The sequence below is a fragment of the Nipponia nippon genome, unplaced genomic scaffold (genome assembly GCF_047370975.1).
Source record: "Nipponia nippon isolate SJK-2023a ecotype South Korea unplaced genomic scaffold, ASM4737097v1 scaffold_2, whole genome shotgun sequence".
NCBI lineage: Eukaryota > Metazoa > Chordata > Aves > Pelecaniformes > Threskiornithidae > Nipponia > Nipponia nippon.
The window spans coordinates 20,802,054-20,825,464 of NW_028262336.1; the positions used below are offsets into that span (position 1 = coordinate 20,802,054).

Below are 23,411 nucleotides of genomic sequence, written 5' to 3' on the forward strand. Positions count from 1 at the left end.
CTTTCATTCACAGCAGTGTTTTGTGGAGATGGTCTCTTTAGCATTATTTGTCTTCCTGTCCCCTGCTAATTCATTCTTGTCATCACGAGAGCTTTTAACATAAAAGTAATGACTTTTAGTAATTCATTCTGGGCTTTATGACAGCATTAAGAGGAAAATGGGGTTTTTCCTCCTGAAACACACCAAGAAAGGCTTTCATCAAGGTCAGACATGATCTTTACTATGGCTTGATTCTGCATGTTTATATGAGTATTCCTTTTGCAATTAATCATTGAGGATATTTACTCAAACTAGGATGAAGATATTTTTGGGATCTGTTGTTTTACTTCAGAACAGTGGTCAAGTTCGTGTTTTGGTTTAGAATTATATTTATGGTGATATATGGGAGAGACTATAGTCTGTGTTGGCCTATCAAACTCTGACTTAGAATCATAGAATCGTTTAGATTGGAAAAGACCTTTAAGATCAAGTCCAACTGTTAACCTAACACTGACAACTCCACCACTAAACCATGTCCCTAAGCATGGTCTTCTAAATACCTCCAGAGATAGTGCCTCAACCACTTCCATGGGCAGCCTGTTCCAATGCTTGATAACCCTTTTGATGAAGAAATTTTTCCTAATATCCAACCTAAACCTCCCCTGGTACAACTTGAGCCCATTTCCTCTCGTCCTATTGCTTGTTATGTGGGAGAAGAGACTGACCCCCACCTGGCTACAACTACCTGAAAGGAGGTTGTAGAGAGCAATAAGGTCTCCCCTCAGCCTCCTTTTCTCCAGGCTAAACAACCCCAGTTCCCTCAGCTGCTCCTCATAAGACTTGTGCTCCAGACCCTTCACCAGCTTCATTGCCCTTCTGTGGACTCGCTTCAGCACCTCAATGTCCTTCTTGTAGTGAGGGGCCCAAAACTGAACCCGGTACTCGAGGTGCAGCCGCACCAGTGCCGAGTACAGGGGCACTATCACCTCCCTGGTCCTGCTGGCCACACTATTCCTGATACAAGCCAGGATGCCATTGGCCTCCTTGGCCACCTGGGCACACTGCTGGCTCATGTTCAGGCAGCTGTCAACCACCACCTGCATGTCCTTTTCTACCAGGCAGCTCTCCAGCCACTCTTCCCCAAGCCTGTAGCGTTGCATGGGGTTGTTGTGACCCAAGTGCAGGACCCGGCACTGAGCCTTATTGAATCTCATACAGTTGGGCTTAGCCCATCGATCCAGCCTGTCCAGGTCCCTCTGTAGAGCCTTTCTACCCTCTAGCAGATCAACACTCCCACCCAACTCAGTGTCATCTGCAAACTTACCGAGGGTGCACTTCTCTTGGTATAAAATAGTCTAGTTATAATTAAGTGAGGCTGAAGAACTGCAATTCTGTAATTCTGTATTTGTTTTTTTGTTAAAGGTGGAATTTCAGAGAATTACAAGCTCATATTTTACCAAGATCAAGGAAAGAGCAATCTCTTGTATTTAGTAAATAAGGAATAGAAGTCTGTACTTCGTATCTGTTTCCTTTAGCCAGTCTTGCTTAAATATGGGCACTATTAGGCTGTAAGAAGGATGGATGAGATACCCGAGATACACTATTTATTCAAATAGGCATGCAGCATACTCAATGTACAGCTTCCTGTTTAATTGTTTGCTTTACTGCTTCTAGTCATCATTGCATAATACTACTTTCTCAGAGCTCAATCGGTGAAACCTGTATTAATGTTGGTAAATGCTTGCTGAGATAACCCATTTGATTTGGCGTGTATGTAGGCGCACTAATAGGGAAGAGTTCTATGGTCAAGTGATCCAAAGTAAAAAAAAAAAAACAACAAAAAAAAAAACCCAAAAAAAAAAACTTTCCACATTCTTTTCTCAGCAGTATTTTAAGTCTTCCAGTTTTCAAATCAGCTTTAAGGTTATAGGCACTGGAATCCCATTGAAATGCACTGCGCCTTAGTACTTCGTAGAACCTTTTTATTGCCTAAATTAATAAATTGAGGATTTCAGAATAGGTCTGTGAGCACCTTTTATTTTGATTTCTTTACAAAATAGTACTCTTAATGTGATTACAAAGGCCCAGACAATTACTTTAATTGGTAAGAACAGATGTGTTGAGGGTCTGTTACATGTCTGTTACATGTTTAACATTAAGTGCATTTCAAGATCTTTGGAGAAGGTTGTGTACTACATGAAACACTTTCTGCAATGTGTATAAAGTGTGTAGAATGACAGCTTGAATGTATATTATTTGGTATATTCAGCTTATGTCATTAGAAGAACAGACTTATAAAAAATGCTGTGTGGCTTTTTTCTAGTTTGAGTGTTCTAGTCTCGCATGTGAAAAAGTCTTTTTGTTTGATTTTTTTAATATTTTTTTTGCACCTGATTGAAACCCAGTCTTCTCTCTGATATGTTTTTCAAAGTAATGTAGGAACTCTTGTTTGATTCAACATTTTATCCTATGCTAGCAATTTATCTCCAAGTAAGATGTTCTTCCATTTACGTGTTTTTAGTAGCTAAGCATTTGTACAAAAATTGGTCTCTGCTCATGTAAATAATACAAGGGTAAAGCTTCAGTACCTGGGCTTTAACCCAGTCCCCCATGCCTTCTTTTGTCAGTTAACAGATGACTTTCTGGAGAATTATAAGTACAAACACTGAACTTTCTTGTCTCATTGATAATGCTGCATGGTCAATTAAGACCTAATACAGCAACTAGATGAAAAATGGTCCTCTTTAAAGAAGAGAAAGGCAGAGGTTTTATTTTCATTCTTAAAGCTATGTATCCTGACTTAAATAGAAGAAGTTTTCAGCTTTGGTTCAGACTTTTCTGTCTTTTTAAATAGAAATCTGTCTTGAGGAGACTTCTGTAACATTGTTTCTAATTAATCAGCTTTTCTTTTTTAATGAAAAAAATAATCTTTTTTTTTAAGTGGTATGGTGTCTTGCTATTTTGGGAAAACCTGTTTAATATGCCAGGTATCTTTGCACAGGAAAGCAAGCTACCTAACAAAGCAGTTGTGAAATCCTAATGGTGACTTGTAAGAACAGTTGTTTGATTGCGCAGATTACAACTATGTTGTTTGATTATTTTATTTACTGATGATTAAATACTAATATTAAAAGAAAAAAACACCCAGCATGTTTACTGTTAAGCGGTGTGTATCTGTGTTGTCAGCTCAACTGTTTCTGCTGGGACTTGCGATTTCTGGATATTCTGAAAAGCGCTTCTCAGTCCATTTAGTGTCATTCCAGTGACTAAATGGCACTAAAACCAGCATGGAACTGCCTTTTGAGATAAGGAAAAAAACAGGTTTTTATAATTTCGATTAGGCTCAGCACCTAACATACTGTTTTCAGGTTTCTAGTTTAGTTCTCCATTATTTATATTAGCATTTAAATAGTGCTGCACAGATGTTGGTAGATTGGGCTGCTGGCAGTTCCCATGAATAGGTGGATAAATATCTGCCTTTTTTCTAGAGTTGATATAAGCACCCAGGTTAAAGTTAGGATCCAAAAGGGACTTAGGTACCTGAAGTGGAACCGTGTCTGAAACTGCTGTTCTGAAACCTCCGTGATCTATTTCCTAATCGCAGGGAAGCCTGAATGCTGCCGGACAAATTCCTCCCTCACTGCCCCAACTTTCTGTGCCCTTCTTCATGCCTGCTACTCTTCCTATGGTCTTTAGGGCATTCAGTCCACTGACATGTTAGGTAACTGTCTATCTCAGGCCTACCAGATTGGGTTTCATAAACAAGTCACAATCACTTTTTTTCTAAAATTGGTGTTTTAACTGCTTTATGTAAAATCGATCAATAGCCCATGGAGCAGAGACTTGGTCCCAGGACTTCTCTATATGGTGGGACTTCTCTAATTGCTGACACAAATAGGCTCCCCTCATCACCTTCATCAGATTCTTTTCAGAAAAAACACATTCTTTTGTGTTTTGAAAGAAAGGGCATAAACACCCTGAAGACACCTGCCTTGAGTGCAGGTCTGTGGACTGCTTGTTCCAGGTAGAAGGAGGTGACTAATTTACTATTAAAGTGGCAAGGTATGAAGAAACAAGAGATTTGGCTTTGGCTTGTTTAGGCGGTTTCACACCAAGTAGGCTAATTCTATGTCATTTTCTGCTTGGAATGTTAAAAACAAGTTATATTGAGTCATTTTGTCTTTCCTCTGCACTCTGTAGGGGTTATATGTACCTAATAGAAAATCTTGATTTTTTTTTTTTCTCTTTACTGCAAAGGCCAAGCAGTTGGTGTTTACACATAGTGGTTTCACTTAGGAGTATATCCAGAGAGGACCTTGAGTGGGTTCTCACCACATCACTCTTAAGCTGAAAGAACAACATACGGTTGAGTGGCACACAGTCTTTGTCGAGAGCTTTGGGCTCTCCGTGAAGCCCGTTGCATTTTTTCCTGGTGATAAAACATGTGATTTGAGCAGAAATATTTGAGACCTTTTGCTTCCCTTCTTCTAAATCCTATACACCAGTTTCTTATTCATTTATTTTTCATTAGATTATAATTTTCAAAGTTGATGAATTAACTCATTTGTTCTTTTGATGGTAATGTGATGAAGATGTGCTGTGTTGCAAGATTTAAGCAGCTGATGCAAATAAAGACTTCCTAGTCTTTCTCTTCTGAACAGCCTTGAAAGTTACCTGCTTACCAGTGTCCTTATGAAGAATCAAATAGTGTTGAGTCTGTCCTATGTAGCTTGACTATTTATATTTCACTTCTGTATATGAAGTCCTGTAGCTATTCCAGTGTGAAATAGCTAATGCAGATATGCCAGCTTATAAATACTTGGAGCAATCACAAAATTATAGAACAATTAAGAGTAGAATTGTAAGTAACGCATAGGGACTGACAATTTGTGGTACAATTTCTCAAGAAAAGACCCATTCATTTTTAATAGACCTTTTTTAGCACTGCTTTAGCTTTTGCTTTTAATCAAAACACTAAGGGAGAATTTCCTGTTTATTTAAAGTAAGAATTTAAAATAAGGACAGATTAATTGTCATTAAAAAAATCCTTTAAACTGATACATGTGCCATAATGCCTACTAATTAGTCATATAATGGTATATTAGAAAATAAAAAGATTGAGATTAGTGCTTTACCTGTAGAGAAGGGACAACTGATACCCGTTAATCAATTTAAACCCCTAACCATGCATTTAATTCTCAGCCTTTGCAGAGGGTACTGGTGAGCAGCTGTGAGCCTCAAGGCCTAGTGGTTCTGTCTAATTAGTCCCACTGAAGGCTTTCAGCCTATTCAGGAAGCCTTAATTTAGGTTGGGGGGTTTTGTTTCAAATAGCTGTTTACATAAAGTAGAAAAGTCGGTATATTGGTTGCCTTTTAGCATTTAGGAACGATGCTGTACTTACATTCATGATACAAAAAGGCAGTTTAGCCTTGAAAACCCTATTGCAAAAAAAGCCTGCTTAAAACCTTGGGTAGTCCTTTGCAAGGATGAAAATGTACAAAACCTCTAGTTCCTTGTATCCACCTCTCAAGTCATGGTTGATAGCCTTCCTGTGCTGTAACAGAGATGGATGTCGCTGCTTGAACAGCCTAAGTTTCTAGTGAGATTAATGTTACATGTTGGCAGTAAAGGTCCCAGCCTACTTTTATCTTTCTGGAGGGATTGAGCAAGTTCTGCATGGAGCAGCCATGGGAGGAGGGAGGGAGGGAGGGAGGCAGGCAGGGGATGGAGGTGGTAATTCAAACTAGTCCACTTTGTAAGAAATTAGAGAGGAACATGCAAACTTAGTGAACAGGTAGCTTCCATGCATAATAGGAAGTATTACCATAATCCAGAGTAGCAGAAGTTGAGATATTTACACTTAAGATTAAATTTGTTTCTTTGTATGAATATAAGTAGCTTTTTTTCCTCAGCAGTTCTACATCCTTGTAAAATGCAGTTTAATTTGTTGGAAGGAAAAATCTAATAATATAATCACAGCTTAGTCTTACAGACTGGAGAAAAACAGCTTTCCTTTGCAGAAGGAGCATACTTAGTTGAATTCTTCTAATCTAGCTGCCCATTTTTTATAGGTTGTTGCTGTTGTTTTTCCACTTGCCTCTCTGTAGAGGGTTATCTTAACTTGTGAAACAAGCCTTGTGCAGAGGAGTAATCTCTTTTATTAGATCTACTGATAAAGTTGCAAATAAGACAGAAAATATTTCCGGGCACACAGACTCCTCTAAGGCTTATTAATTCCTGGCATAACCTATTTTTCTTTGCTGTTTGAACCCCCTCCCCTGTCACATAGCGATTGCTGCTAGGAATAATAATGGTGATGATTCCTTTCACTTGTTTTCAAACAGCTTTTCTCCTTAATTTTCAGGCTTCGTCATCGTTTGCATTTATATGTGTAAACCATACAAACCTCTGCCTGCTTGCCTGTGGTGGTGTATTATGCATCATAATCTTCTCAAATCGTACAGCTCTGTTCCTCTAATTTTTACTTACTGTTTTTATATTTCTCGTGCAGCTCTGCAGAACTCTTGAGATCTGTTTCTCTTCCCTTGCTTGCTGCTTATATTCATCTCTGCTGCTTTTCACTCAGTCTCACGGTGATGTAGGACTGTGTCTTTCTCTTACCTCTCCCCTCTCATTCCTTTTTTCCATTTTTGACCTCTGAATATGATCTCTGTTTCTCTATCAGCACTCTAATCCTTTCACCAAAACCCCTTATAATAATAATAATAATTCAAAAGCTAGTTGTTAAACTAGCTATTAAAAATAATTGTTACTTGAAATAATCTAAAAATATTCAAAATAAAAACACACGCCTGACTTCTTTTTCTTTTGCTCAAATAATTATTTTTTTCTAACTTTCTCATACTGTTAATGGTGTTCGTCGCTCCTTAAATCTCATCCTCAACAACCGTAGGATACTACCTTTCTTGAACCTTTTTTCATTCCATTATAAGCTTCAGTAGGCAGAGTCAACAGCATTTTTGTTTATCTGTAAAATTCCCACATTTAGCATGTTATGTAAGGTCTAAACATTGTCTTCATTAATGTTCTGGATATGTCAGAATTTGCTTTTAAGGTTGAAAATTGACTGAGATGGGCTGCATTCCTCTAGGGATTTGTTACTAATCCTTTAAAAGGCCATTTCAAATATTTTGTTTTGTGAAAGCATAAATGACTCCAGACAATTATCCTTAAAATTGTGGTTCAGTACTTTTTTTTCTTGAAGAAGTTAATGTCTCCTAAACCTGGTGCTATTTAAATGCCGTCCTTGAGTGTGCCTATCATATCGGACATCTCAAAAGCTTTGTTTTAAATGTTTAAATACACTTCAGGCTGCTGAACACTTAGGCTATTAGCTACAGGTTTTCTGAAGAATTCACTGAGTATTCAGGAAAAGTCTGTTAACATTTCTTTTTACCATTTCTTTTATCAATAACAGCTTGACTCGATAGAGTATGCTTTTTCTTTTCTCCTGTTAATTTTATATAGAGAGAGGTTAAATATAATTTTAATGCCTGAAGACTGAAGTTAGTGTCTATAGAAAGTGCTTTGAAACTTAGATTCGTTTTGAAACTTTCCTCTGAGTTTTTTCTTTATTCACAGACTGTGTTGTAGTATAAAATGAGAAACACTAAAAGCCACATTGCTAACTATTTTTATATATATATATCTCCATAGCTGTGTGTATACTATAGAATTGTCTTTTATCAAGAAGGCATGCTGTTATATCGAGAAAATCGAGAGGTTAGTTCAGCAGTCTTCTAGAGATTGTAAAGTAAAAATGAAAGTCCTTTGTACTTTTCTGAGTTCCATTTATACCCATATGTTTTATCTGGCAGAGTGTCAAACTGCTAGCTGGGGCAGTGCCTCTTGTAGCAGGTACCATGGTCTGCCTTTCCCTTCACTCTTCCTATGGGTAACATTCAGCTTGTTGGCTGAAACATCTCCCCGTGCTCAGCTATGAGATCATGGAGAAATTTCACTGAGCTGCTTGTTTGTGCTTTTCCACTGTGTAAAAGGGTGATGTTTTCTACCACAATCACTTTAACATAGCTCTTACTTAGAGTGAACGAATTTTTCTTCTGTATGGGTCTTTAGTGTTTGGATAACTGAGAAATTTTGCAGTGTGCGTTGGAAGAGGAGGAGTGTGTGTAGCTGAGCAATTGCCTGTGTGGCTGTGTTCCTTGGCATCTACCAGAGAGCTTTCCTTGTAACATGATTCAGAGCTCAAAGTGTGAGGATCTGGATGCAAAGGTGTAGGTGATCAAGACGACTTAAGGTTTATGTAAGAGTAAATACAGAAACCTGATGAATGCAACTTCCCCAAGCCCTGTTTTTAGGAAACTTTGTGGTAGCCACGGAATGATACTGAAGTCTTCGCTGTGGTTGTATTGAAGTTGTTGTACCGTTTTCACTACAACCAGAACTAAAATCCAGTTGGGAAGGTATAGGAGTGGCAGAGATGTTCATTGAAATCTTTGATTTTTCACTAGAATTTCAGCAGTCATGCTCTGGAATGGGAAATGAGACCACAGATGATAACAGCAGCATTAATTCTTCATCCCTCAGAGAAGAAGACTCACTGAGGGGTAGTCTTCTGGGCCCGTACTGTTGTACATTTAAGGAAGTCCTGGGATGTGGCTTTCTATGTGTAATGCCATTCATCTGCAGTTGGATTCAATGTCGGTGTTGTAAAGTTATGCTTTACGCAAAGGAGTAAGTAGAAACCATTGTAAAAGAAACGGGCATGTGGAAGATCTCTGATTTTCAGTTTGAATTTGGAACCAAAGAAACCTTTGAAGAAACAAAAGGCAAACCCAGTGGACTTTTCAGGCCTGTTGAGGGACAAGAAATTCAAACACAAAGGGAAAACATCGCACAGTTGCTCAGAAAGATTATTTTGGTGGCACTGATAGGTGGAAGTTTATTTCAGGTGAAAGTTTGTTTGCTGTTTTGACATATCTTTATATTGGTGAAAAATAGCAATATAAAGATATCTTCAGTCATCATGCTCTGAATGTCTTGTTGATTGCCAAGTAACTCATGGCTTGTTAGTACACAAATGAGCTGAAATATGTTTTGAGGGGTATGTGATTAATCTGCATTTATATGGGAAGGTAAAAATATTTCACAAGTTCTCTGAAAACACTGTATTGGTTCTGCTGCGAACAGAATCATCTCTCACTGAGTCATTGAGATGTCAGTGTCCAGCAGTACGGTCTGATTTGACTAGCAGTGTTCTTACAAGTGCAACAGATGTTTAATTTCTAAACCGGTGGGATCATAGTTGCTTTTCTCCTCTTCTCAGGAAGAGATATGTATTGCTTTCCCCTGAGAGCATGTTATCTTTTATGCTTTTCATACTAATTTACTTAGCTTTGTATTTGAATAAAAGTGTGTTTTGGAAGGAGGGTAGGGATAGATGGCTTTTAAATGAGTGGTTATTTGACTTTTAAATTTTTAAAAAACTTCTAATTATAAAATATTTTAGTTGAGACTGATCTGTACATTTTACGTAATTGTAAACAACTCATTGAAAATAGTTTTTCATTTGGATTTAAATTTCCATTCTTCCTTACGCAACTAGAACGTGACAATATTGTGTTACTGCAGTAACAACTTGTAATTGAAAATGCCTGGCCTTTTTGTAATTGTCCAAACTTACTGTTGTACAAAAAGTCAAATTGATTTTAAATGGAGGGAAAGAAAGCTTTTTCTAATCCAAATTTTTAACACGGTAAAATAATAGCAACAGAAATAAGGAAACTGAACTACTTAATAGTGATTCTTTTTATTCCATTGTTAATCTTTTCTAGATTCTGAGCACTGTGAGTAATTAAATTCAAACTTATTCCTCAGCTGATATAACCCTCCTATTAATACCTAACATTTGGATTCATGAGGGCAGTTTAGAGATTTCATTTACCCTTGCATCTGAAACAAATTTATAATCATCTTAAAAAGTAGCATTTTGGATAGGTGTTTTAAATCCTCATATTTCTCTTTTGAATTTATTTTGGAAACAGGAGTAAATGGCAATATCATTTGTATGAGATGTACCAAAATTGGCACAGGCATCAGCCTAGGAATGCTATTGAGTGTGGTGTTATAGTACCGGGCTTCTGTTGTTGCAAAGTTGAGGAGTGTTGCCTGATATAGCTGAGAAGAGAAAACCCTTGGCCCTAGTGAGGAATGTTTCTCTGACTTCCCAATAGTCCCATGGAAGTGAGGATCCTTTTTCCCTTCTCTCACCATCTCGCAGACATAAGAACATGCAATTGATCAATACCAGATTCAATGTCGCACTGAATCTGGAATTGGAAATGAATTACAAGTTGGTATTCTGAAGCATGGTAGGAGGTGGCTTTGAAAAGTCTGGAAGAATGTGGGGGCAACCCATCTGAAATAATAAGAAGAGAATGTGTTACATTTGTTTTCATGACTAAATGATTTAAAACAAACAAAGAGCAGGTATATCTTTAGATATATTCTTTTATGAATGAGCATGATAATCCAGAAGGATATTCTGTGTTTTATTTCTTTGTCCACATAGACAAAACTTTGAAGTAAAGTCATGCCACAAATAGGTGAAATAATTTGACACTCATTACAGACAAACCTCAAGGTGAAGTACAATTTTTCTGCATCAGTATGTCTGACATCTGAATTACCCACACAGAATATATATGAAAATAAAACACAATATATAATGTAGAAAAGATGTCAGTATATTAATATAATATTTTATATAATATATCTATATAATTTCGAGTCCTAGGCATTTTCACTAAATTGGCAGTTCATTTGGTTCTTTCAGTGCAGCTAAGAGTCCTCCTTTGGTTTTGGCGAGCTATCATTGTTTTTCTCCAAGCTCTATTTTCTTGTTCCAAACAGCAAACCAGTTGGCTGGTTCACAGCCAACGAGATACTCTTCCTGTCTGGAATAAAACATGATTGAGAACAAGGATGGAAGATGGAGAGGAGGAAGGCCTGACAGTCTCTTCTTTGTTTCCTAGTCTTTCACTGCTCAACAGAAAAGCAATCCCTGGAAATGGCAATTTTTGTTGGTGTCTCATGCCAGCCTCTGTTCCCACACTTCCCCATTCCCTGTAGTTGTTTTTTTTTCTTCTCAGGTGTGCCAGGGAAGCTGCTGACAACAGATCAGAGCTGTCAGGCCTCCCTTTGTAGGGAACACAATCTGTCAGGGAAGAAAAGGGCAGCAGTGATTGCTCTGAGCTGTCCCAGATCTTCCTACCATGTCCCAACTCATCTGTTTAACCAGTGATGATTTCCGATATCTTTTCAACTCTGTTATGCACAGAATTATCCAATTATCATCAAGTCCTATCACTTTAATATTCAAGTATATGTTTCCCTACTGGTCTTCCAGTCACTCTTTACTTCAGTTCTATTTAATATTTACAGCCTTTTGATAATCCTGTGCCACCTCTTTTCCCCCAGCCATCCTTCTTACACTCTTGGCTGCCGTTCCAGGGTCCGTGCAGCTCTCACAGTGTCACGGTCTTCTCTGTGTTCCCCCTGTACCTGCGTGACCCCCATTGCTGCACTCGTCCTGCAACTTAGTATGATCCTCTCCACACAGTTTGTCATTACCAGGTTGTCCCATCCAAATCTCCAAAGCTTGCCTTCAGATGTATCTCAGCCATTCTCAGTCTTGTTGTTGTGCTGCTCTTCTCAGTGTCATCCCAGTGTAGGAGATATCTCCCAGCATTACTCCAGCCATTTCAAAGACAAAATGAGTAATGAAGTAGGCTTTATTACCCTTGTGTTTGTTTTTGAACGTAGTGTGGTTGGTCACTGGTTCATAGTTGATTTTGCATTATTAATGAAAATACTCCTGTAATTTCATTAGTGTTTTCTTTAAGGGAAAATACTATTCCCAACTTACCAGTTTGATGTGGGATATTTTAATTTTTATTGAGTGAAGTTTGGTTTCAAAAGTCAGTGCTCTAGATACTGCTGTGTCAGACTACTCCAGTATCTGCTGTAGTCAGATGAGATAAATACCTTGCTAGAAAGCAGAACTGAGGGAAAGAAAAAATAAAATTGAACGCTTTCTTACGCTGGGGCCATTACCTACTGCCTGAGGTTTTATGTAAATGTCAGCATCTTACATAACTCAATATAAATACTATTATTTTAAATTTATGTTCTAGCTAATTTAATGAATAACCAGGTCAGGACTTATTTATGCTAACTGCTGGACAAACCAGTAGCATGTGGTCATGTAACAAAGATCGACTGTAAAGCTACATCTCTTCAAAATTGGTCTTGAACAAAACATTTATTTTCAAGAGTTGTGTGTAATTTTGGATTAGGAAACAAAAGCATGACTCTTACTGTTGCTGCTTCCAGCTTCTTTGCTAAAAGTGATTATTTCAGAGAGCTACTCTCTCTTAGCATCTCCTGGGAAATATGTCTTGAGATATTAAAACAAAGACTCAGTGTTAGTATCTGTGCAATACAGTACCCACCAATATTATTTTTCATCGCCACCAAGCAGAGTATTTAAATAACTATAAGATGCCGTACATCTTTCTAGAAGTCTTTTTGCCTAAAAATTTGTAGCTTTTTCTGACCTAATCATATCTGTCCAGAATTGCTGCAGAATATGGAACAGAAACGAACCATTTAAACCAACATAACATATAAATGTTGGTTTGTTTTTTTTTTTCCCCTCCCTTATTTAGCTTGTTGCTCTAATAGTTCATCTAACTCCTGTTCAGTTGACCAGTACATGAGTACTGTGTAAATTGAATGTCTATAGCTTCCAATGTTTGGATTACAGCTCCTCTCAGCATAAGAGCCAGGCACAAGATGAGTCTGGATTTGAGGCACTCTTAGTACAGCTCCCGTTTAATCTCTTGTTTCAGAGAGAAAGAGGGCTTAAAACTCCAGGCTCTCTGTGGTTATTCTAGTTTTTTTCCAGCCGTAAGTGTACAGTAAATTATTGGTTTCTGACATCTCCTGATAGTGTGGTAGCCATGACAGAAATGTAATTGTAATTCATAGTGTCTTAGCAGCATAAAATACTTTAAGGTTATCTTTCTAAGTGGGAAAAATGTTTTGTGGGTGCCTACAACTTAAGTTTAAAAGCCATGGCTCACAAAATTTCTTTTTATATTTTATAATCAGACTTTGTATTTAAAGTGCAACTTGCTTTACCCAGAAATATCCCTTAGTAACAGAAATAATGAAAAAGAACATTTGGTAATAATTTCATTTCTCACTAGGAACAGGAACTCCAATAGCAATTAAAGGAGGGAAACAAAAGAATTCCTTGACATAATGGTGTAAACTGAAAAAAGAACAACTTCTTTTTCAGGGAACTTTGCAGTGGTTTCATAGTAAGAATGATCAGTTAGTGTTCAGCTCTTTTTTCTTTTCAGTTACATCTTGCTCACCTGTTTTCCATTGTGTGCTTAGAAAAAGAAATGGAGATGTTACTCTTCAGTGGGCACACACAGGGGAATTGCAGGTTCTACTGATCCAAAGTGAGAGCCTTCCTTGTCACATTTTATAGTATCTAAGTTATTGGAAAGAACTGGACCTATTCCCAGAGCAGTATTTGGAACCATTAAAACACATCTTAAAATTCATTTCAATAAACCTGTAGGCCTGGGTGGGCATTAATCAACTGATGTAACAGTGCTGTTATGTTCCAACTCTTTGTTTTTCTCCTTAGTGTACAAACACTGGCTCACTTGCAGGACTGTAACACCTCTGACGCCTGACCTCTTTGTTCACAAATGTGGCATCCTTTTAAAGTAGTTATGGAAATGGTCACAGTTGTGACTGTGCAAAGTAATGGCAGGACTTAGGTAAAAAGTGTAACTTTATTTTTTTTTTTTTCCTAGACTTTATGTTTAATACTCAGTTGTTAGAGATGAACAGCAGTTGTAAATGAAACTGTGCAAAGAACTGCTTTCTCAGTCCAAAGTGATACAATGACCAATGCTATTCTCAAATCAGTGCTTCAGAAATGTCAGTTAAGTGCAGTTTCGGCTCTTGTGCTTTGTGCCACAGTAGCATTCAAAAGTGAAATTTCTGTTCTTACACAGTTGTTTTGGGAAAATCCAAAGGCACAGCGTTACTGCCTTCATTAATTACTTCATATCTGGGGTTACAGAGGGAAGACTGCAATACCTGTAAAGGAAACTTAAAAATAGTTGCTTTTTAATACGCACTATTCTTGCAGGCTACAAAGCTCAAGAAATCAGATCTTTTATTTAGGCTGAACAAGGGTAGTATACAAAGAGTAAGAATATTTAAAAATATTTTAAGAATATTTTTTCCTTGAAAATCATTTGTTGTCTGTGAGAACAGGTAAACCCAATAGGTTAGGTTAGCTGCATGTTTTTGGGCAGAAAAGCCACTTTCAGAAAAATACTTTGATTTTTCCTTTAGTTATTTTTCCCCTGTAACATGATGTGATATTGCTTTGCAGTGTGTGCTTGAAATAGTATTCAAAGCCTGCTTGCCTCTTCACTGTGCATGGTTTGGGTCTTCGATGTTCAAAAAGGGTGAATTCAAACTAGAATTTAAGATGAGGAAAAGGTGAGCAAACCTTAGGGGGGGAAACCAGATGAGATGAGTTTGTTGATTTTGAACAGCAACAAGAACACAGAATGCAAGGGGGTGGTAATAAAGGAAAAGGTTGCAATCTGCATGTCAAAGGGATAAAATTCCAAGAAGTGTGTGGAGAGACCTGAATTAAAGGGCAGCTCAAGCGCAGGAAGAATGAAGTATTTACTACTCAGGGATATGTTTAACCTGAGGATTAGAGAAAGATTTCTAACCACTAGAGCAAGAGAGTTATGGAACATCTTTCCGGTCAAAAAAAACAGAACCACAAAAAAATCCCCCCCCCCCTACTTTCTGAAAAGTTTCTGGAAGAGTTTAAGTTATATGTAGTAGAAATGCTGGGGAATTAGGAACATTTTTATGTTCTGGTGAAGTATAATTGTTTGAAGAGTCACCTAACACTGATTTTAAACCTGTGATTTTTTTTGTTAACATTTTACTAATAACTTTGATAGTAATTAGGCCAGTCACTCAGGTCTTATGTTACATTTTAAAGTGTTTCAATAAAAGAGCTGAGTTTTTGGCTCTGAAAATCAGTGTTAAATGCTGTACTTGTGAAATGGAAAAGAAATGGGGCCAAGAGTATACTGGCTTTTTGGCACTTGGCTAAAGACACAGTCTGTCATGCAGCATTTTTATAAGATATAGGATAAATTATTACTTAGATATATAGATCTTGGGAAATCAGGTTTTCCATATCTATCTGAGCTGAAGTTTAGATCGACTGTAGGTATGGTCTTGATTTTTAACTGTCTTAGGCTGCATGGTTCAAATTTGAGGCACTTTGTTCCAGTAGCACATAACTTTTTTGTTTTCCCCCTAAAGGAGAACAGCACAGCGTTTGTACCCCTGATATCAGCAGCTTTCCCGTTTAAACACATTCCCTGCTATTTTTCAATACATTATATTTGTATATGCTACCAACAGGAGGTTTTAAGGCGGGAATAATGGCAAATCTTGCCTGTATGAGTTTAGCATTCATGTAATGCTAACTTTCTTTGAACCTTCACATCTGTTTATTTCAGTGTTTGAATTCTTGTAAAAATAGTTGTGGCACAGTCCAAGAAACTGGAAACATGATTTCGTGTAATTGTTCTTTTAAGTAGCAGCATGAAATAATTAGTATGGCATACTTTAATTGGTGGCATCCTGTTGACTTTTTATGAAAGACTTGAATTATAATAAAAGCAGGGAACACAAGTTGGTTAGTTCCCATAACCCAGTGCTGTCATCTTTGGGGGAAAGAAAAAGCAGCTCTGTTGTATATTTAATGGCAGATCCAGCATGTAATAGGTGTTCTGCTTCTATTTTTTTTTTTTTCTTACCAAATATCCCCTTGGGAAGGATTTTTGACAAGAAAATTACAGGATTGGTGCCCACTGTAAGATTTATGTTGATAATTGAAGCTGCTTCTTCTCAGTAAAACGTAAATGCAGCTTAAATAACTAGGCTAAAAGGAAAGAAAGATTTGGAAAAAAAAAAAGTGTAGATATGTAGAAAGATTATAACTTGGTTGTCAGGGCCTTTATATCCCTCAGGCAGTTGTCACTAAATCTGTGTTAATGCTCACTATGTGCCAGTCAACTACTCGTGCAACTTTTGTGCCTTTCTGCTTCAAGCAATTTCATGAAATTTTCTAGAGAAATGTTACTTTATAAAATGCTAGGATAAAAAAAAAAAAAAAAGAAATTTTAATGGACATTTCTGTCGTTTTAACTCCTCTAATGTTACCCAGCAAATAAATTTTAAAAGTATATGAGCATTCCTGGAGTTCCCTGAGGACTTTCCTCCCCCCTAAGAGTTTTGAGTCTCAGTTTTCAAGAAAGTTTAGAGGTCAGCCTTTAAACTTTCATTCTGTACAGTACCTGAAGTTAGTGTACAGTGACTTGAATGTCAGTATGGAAAGCGTGCATGCAATATATTTGAAAATGGTATTTCATTTATTTGTGGTCTGGGCCAGGCTGACAGAAACAATAGGAGGCTTGTACTATATTGTGTGCTGGTTGACTAGCATAATCTGTGAAAATACAAATGTAATGCATACTAGCATATGTGCAAACTTTGTTTTTTAAAACAATTCTTAACTATCTTGAAACATTTTACATTGAACTTGGATTTTTATATTTTCAGAGTGACTTAAAACAATTGATTTTAGTTCTCTAATCCTTTGTTTCTATGCCTTTCCTTGTGAAGTACATAATAAGTGAGTAGAAGTATCACCAAAATAAGATTTTTATCCCTGTCTAGGCATTTTTACCTTGGAAAGAGAGATCTAAAATTGGTCACCCCAGTTGTGAGGGCAGCATTATTGCATGAGGGGCTTTTCACAAAAGCTGTGTGAAAGTTCAGGATGAGTAGACAGAAATGCAGTTTGCAATGACTGAGATGTGCTCTTGGGGCAAACAGAAGTATATTGGAGGCTTTTTAGCTACTGCGAAAGACCAGTGCTGGTTGGCACAATTTTCTTCTCTTCTACTTTTAGCTCTCTTCTCACTAGATTTGGCCTGTGCCCTACCTCTAGGAGGTGCAGCTCAAAATCTCGCTTTATAGTGATGCGCGGGGCTGGGCTGCACAGTGGTGTGTAGCCGGCAAAAGGATGTGGGAGTTTCCTGGCTTCCATTCTGCCTGCCCATGCTTTAGTTTTCATGTCTCAGGCAGTTGTTGTAGGTAAAAGTAAATGTAAAATATAATTACTTGCTTGCTTTAAGTACTACAAAATCTTGCAATGTTATGAATATCTGAACAGAAATCAGGAAAAACAGATAAATGATCAAATACTTCTTAGGAATATAGTCCTAAATACAATGGTACTTCTATTATCTTTCCTCAAAGGACTAAAGTGTAGGTTTATTACTGTGAGTTATCTTGTATTTAATGATCAGTAATGTTCATATAAAACTATCTTCTTTTACTGCACACAGAATGCAAACATATTTCAATGTAGTGAAGCCATACGACCAGAGATTTGGGAATGTGCAGTTAGCACTAGCTGATTAGTGTAACATTTAATTTGAATCAATTATCTTGAGGTGAAGGAAATGTGAAATAAACTTCACATGAAAGTTCTACATTTTAGAATATTTTTATTTTATGTATATGTAAAATATATATATTACAGTCATACACACACATATAGTACATATTGAAAATAGAGCTTTCTTTGGGACTCTCGTCTCCTTGTCTCCTTCCCTTTTTCCATACCGATTTATGGTCTATTAATCTGCAGTGAATAGATCTTGTATTTCTTTCTGGCGCTTCACAGTTGTTCAAAAAACATGTTATTAATGTTAATAAAGAATCTTGGCATCGAGAATTTTAATAATCAGGAATTAGTGACCCAAGAGACTAATTTTATCCATGGCAAAGGCGTATATCAAGAAAGAGAAATAAGGGGAATAGTAATATGAAATGGAGTCAACAGTTTAAATCCCTGAAAGTTTTGCTAGCTGCTTATTCCTAATTCTTGGGCACCCAGTTGTTTGCCATATTCTTCTGTGGTATATGTCTATCTGGACTATTATAGTTTTTTTCATGCCAGTTATCAGCTTGCAGTTTGAATTAGTTTGAAATTGAATGCTTTTCTAGAAGAATATCTTGTTTGCTTGTAACTTTTCTTTTATCCCTGGTACTGTTGTCTCATGTTGTATCAGACTTCTAGATTGGAGACAGTGAAAAATTTTATAATGTAAAAAGTTGCTCTAGTTTTCCTTGACACAAGATGTGTAAGAAGCACTCAGGCACTCCAAGCAGCACCTGTATGGTGCTGCTTAACAAGCGACTGTAAAGAGCTGATAGTACAAGTAAAATGAAGCAACTTTGTGCGTGCTGGAGATGTTAGACTTACTCTGCAGACACTGCATGAATTAATGGGCTTTCCAAAAGGTCAAATGAGGTTGACTATGACTTTGCGTTATGAATTAGAGCAGTACCAGTTTTGCTGGTAGAGATGGTCTGATGTCTGTAGAATATCGGTAGGATTAGTTTTTTCATAGTTCTACATATACGCGTGCATGTATGTATAAATTTATGTACATGAATAGATCAATATAAAAATGGATGCGATTTAGGAACATGGCAGTTTAATTCAGTAATGTAGGCCGCCTGTTGAAAAAATGCTTTTGAATGGATTCACTTGGGAGAACCTTGCACACAATGAAGTGCATTAAGGGGTTTTTTTTTCCTCCGCTTTAAAGAGATGTTAATAGCTGTTCTTATTAAATCCTGTAATACAGGGTAATGGTTAAGTAGTTGTATTGCACAACACAGCGACTGTACCTGGCAACAATCTCCTAAGAAGACTTTGTGTTTTTATCTTGCAGGCTCCCGTCTTCGGCAGGAAGATTTCCCGCCTCGAATTGTCGAACACCCTTCTGATCTAATTGTTTCCAAAGGAGAACCGGCAACTTTAAACTGTAAAGCAGAAGGAAGACCAACCCCCACCATCGAGTGGTACAAGGGAGGGGAAAGAGTGGAAACAGACAAGGATGATCCACGTTCCCACCGCATGCTGCTGCCCAGCGGATCTTTATTTTTCTTACGCATAGTCCACGGGCGCAAGAGTAGGCCAGATGAAGGGGTCTACGTCTGTGTGGCAAGGAATTACCTTGGGGAAGCTGTAAGTCATAATGCATCGCTGGAGGTGGCAAGTAAGTACATCATCTTTTTTTTTTTTTTTCACTCTTTGGTAACAGCCACTTGCTTTGATGTTATTTGAAGATTAAAAAAATAAGTGAGTTGCCTCTGAGGCATTGACTTAAAAGCAATGAAGGAATTGTATGGTTAATTATTATTGATATAGAGATAGGAAAATAGAAAAATAGTCAGAAGAGGTATCATATCACTGTAGAAATGTAGACATTTTTGTGTGTTCTCACTACTCCTATGCTTCCATGCAATTATGATTACTTAATATTTGTTAGATTTTGTACACTTAATTTCAATTTATAGATGAAATATGATCATATATGATTATAGATATCTCCAGATAAATATGCAAAATGCAATTTGTAAGAGGGGGCAGGATAGCTAGGATTTGATCTAACAGGGTACATTTGCAATTGTTGTTGCACAAATAAACACTAGAAAAAATAATGGCAGATTTAGAAACAGAATTTTTATTCCTCTAAAAGAAGCGGCCCACAATTTATCTCTCTAGTTCTAAGTATTTAGCCAACGGAAGGAGCAGTCAAGTATGTTCATATCACTTTGTAAGGCTTATCTCTTCCTGTATACCCTTTAAACTCTACTTATATTAAAGGAAGAGAGTGTACATGAAAGGGTTTTAAGCATTCATATGGAGGGACAAGTGTAGGTCAAAAAATATCAGTTTTGGAGTACTGAAGTATGAGAGGAAACCTTGCAATTCAAAAGTTAGGTATCTATTTTAAGTTGCTTTTATAGGCTTCCTCTGTAATCTGTAGCAATTCGTCTGGTGTCATGTTGAAGAGCTAGCACAGAACAGGGTGAGTCACTCTCTGAAAACACTGATCTCTGACTAAACAATTCATGTTGTTAACTGGCTCTGATGAGGCTCCTAACTTTTAGACAAGTTAAATAAATGCCACCATAGGTGTATAACTATAGAAGAAGGGCTAGATTTTCATAACTCTCACAGAAGGCAAAGGAAATAGACCATAAATTTGTGCATTTACTTGAGCCCTTTGTCTAGTCTCGCTCACATTCACAGAAAATCCCAAGGACTTTCATCATTCTTATACCAGAAAGATCTTGAGCATCACATATAATACAGTAAATACACATGATTACGATCTATGACCATGCTGTTTCCTTGTTACTGCTTTCAGTGATAAAAGTAGTGTTTGGCTAGCTGGAAGTATGCTTATCCAGTAAATGTATAACCTATTTAAATTATCTGTTGATTGATTACTCCCAAATGTTATATCCAGTATCTTGTAGGTGTAATTTTGAGTCAGTGTTAATGTTTAAGAGATTTTGATTTTTATCTTAATTGCTGTTGTTTACTTTATAGCACTGCTCGTTGGTTCTTAAAATGAGTTTTAATGTTCTGTCCATGCAGCAAAGCAGCATGGACAGTTATGCTTATTTCATGTTCTTTTGGTTTGTGACGTACCTTGAAGTAATGCTTGAAATGCATGTAGTGTTTCTGTGTCTTCCACAATTTTTCATCAGAACCCAGAAACAGAGGTAGACTTCAGGGGTTGATGCACTATGGCATGCATCAGTTCAACTGCTACGTAGTTGCTAAATGCGTTTGTCAGCCCTACCTCAAGTCATCTTCATGTGATTACAGTAGAGCCTAACGGACAGCGTCTGAATGCAAAATATTGAAAAAAAAATTGTGGTGATATAAGAGCCTTTGCCAACACCAAGACAAAAAAATAAAAGTTGATTATCTTCTTAAAGGGGTTCAAATGTCACACCACCTAACAATAGTATAGCATTAAATTGTTAATCCAGCTCAAAATTACTCTCATAACAAGGGCTAGTGTCAGAAAATAAACACCAGCAATGCTGTAAGGGCGGGCGGAGGGAATCATGATCTATATTTGGAAATAAGATTTGTAGGTATAATCGTATACAGTTTTAATTGTATACCAGCAGATTATAGACTAAGAATTTTAACAGAAAAGGTTATGATTTTAATAGAAAAGGTAGCGAAGTGACAGTGCAAAAGCACCGAAACACTTTAAATAGCACAGAAGAGATGAGGAACAAGGAAAGAGCTGAAGGTTGGTGGAATAAATTTGCATTACATTCAAAATCTGTGCATTATAGCTGTAATGCTATCGTCATCGTAAACTATAGCTACATTCACAGTGGATTGCTGCAGATCAGCAAACTGTTTTGATTAGCTTCTCAGTACACCTGTCTTCAGCACCACAGCATTTACATTTGTATACATGTAGGCATACACAGTTGCTGTTTAAGAAATCCTTATGTTATAGTTTAATTTTTGCATGTTTACAGAGTAAAATTGCCTTTATTCCATTTCCATTTGCAAAGTACAGAAGATCATTTTGAGTACTCATTTGGTTATATGTTTTGGTGCTGCAAGTTTAACCAAAAAACTTGTGAAACGTAGAAGGCAGAAGCATTTTTTGCACTGTAACAGCTAACTCCCGCAGGAAGAACCAGCTCCTGTCTTCACCAGTTTGTTTCATAATGTGATAGGGAATTTGTCACAGCATTTTCTTCCCTCACTTCTTATAGTAACAACTTCAATTAGATGACATTCCTTCACTGTTCAATGGATGTGTAGATTTGACTTCTGGTTCAGGTTAATACTAAAATTTTCATGTCTGTTATTCCTTCCTGCAGATAATTTTTTTTTTTTAAAGCAGTTCCAATGCTCATCTTTGAGATAGTCCACAAAGAATTTGTTGCCTGTGTGATTAGGTGGACATGTTCCTTGAGTACCCTGTGCATAGATTCCACAGTTGCAAAGAAGGAAACGTAGAGGGATTTCAAATCTACAAAAATTTCAGAAATGCAATGTATTAAAAACTGTTTTATCTTCTTAAATACATGTGTATTTTAAAACTTTAAAAATAGCTTGAGGTGTGATAGCCACAGTGGGGGAGAGACTAAAATCATAAATCATAAATCATAAAATTGCAAAAAGTTTTTTTTCTCTGCTTTGTTCCTTTCTATTCTCCAACCTTTCTTTAGCGACTTGACTAAGGTGTGCACACCATTTAATTCTAAGGATGCTGCCTTTTCTTCCACTGATATGTATCTCAGTCATGATAGCGTAGTCCTCAATTAATACCATTGAACGTGATCTAAATACCAGTTATTATCAGCAAATTGAATTCAATTTCTGCTTCTTTTGACCCTTCCAATATGTTTGAAGATCCCATGTGCCTACTCATAGTATTGGGTGTTTGTTATATCTTCTCCATAATGTTGTTTTATATATATATATATATATATATATATATATATATAAATACTTATATATATATATATATATAAAAGTATTTTTTGCAGCTGTATTTCCTGCAGTTTCTGTGGTTATTTCCTTAAAACACGCCCCACCCCTACCCCCCACAAAAAGTCTTCAAAACAAAATGATCCTTCTGGCTGGTGAAGAGTGGTATCTTTCTTACATCTGCGAAACAAGTACGTGGACCCCACTGACTATATTCCGTTCAGTTATGTTGCAGGGACTGTAACTTTCCGTAAACAAATAGCTAGCCACTTGATATTTCAAGAATTAAAATCTCTCAGACACTTTAGAGACTAGTAAAACTGTTCGAAGCTACACAGCTCTGTGCAAAATAGCTGTGTAATTTAATATTACATGACATTTTCTGTGTAATTTAGATCTGTAAGATCGTCATAAATGGGAAGGATATAAATTTGCATAAATAGGAACTCAGCAGAAAGCTGAATTACAATTGAATTAAATAAGAGATGTAACTCCTGTTTAATTGTTGTGGTTTTTTTGTAGTTGTCTGGTTTCATCTTTATTTGAAATGTTATTACCACAAAATTTCTGAAATGGAGCCTTGCTGTATGTGTTCAAACTTAATTTGCAGTAGAATGAAGTTTCAGTAGGGTAGCCCAGAAAGGGGGTGTGATGGGATGATCAGATAACAGTCTGTAGTCATCCTTCAGACTTAGGCTGCTACAAGTCCATTTGCCTCCTTCTTCTTGACTTCCTGAACTCAGCCTTTTGATCGCTGGAGACCTACTTAAATTAGCTCTGTGTTTTGTTTTTGAGGAATGTAACTGATTTTGGACTACTGCCTACCAGTGACGCATTCCCCTGTGGTGAAAGGTCCTAAAGAACGTGAAAAAGGGCATGTCCCTGTCAGAATGAAACGGGGTAATTCTCTCTATA

The 23,411-nt window shown here is 37.0% G+C and overlaps 1 protein-coding gene across 3 annotated transcripts in view; it reads left to right on the forward strand.

Annotated features, from left to right (window-relative positions):
• The window catches only part of ROBO1 (roundabout guidance receptor 1), a 735,949-nt gene that overhangs the window by 449,097 nt on the left and 263,441 nt on the right, over nucleotides 1–23,411 (forward strand). For all 3 annotated transcript variants that reach the window (XM_087757517.1, XM_087757518.1, XM_087757519.1), the window contains one exon: nucleotides 18,904–19,230. In XM_087757517.1, the coding sequence (XP_087613643.1) occupies nucleotides 18,904–19,230 (327 nt within the window). The remainder of the gene's footprint in view (nucleotides 1–18,903; nucleotides 19,231–23,411) is intronic.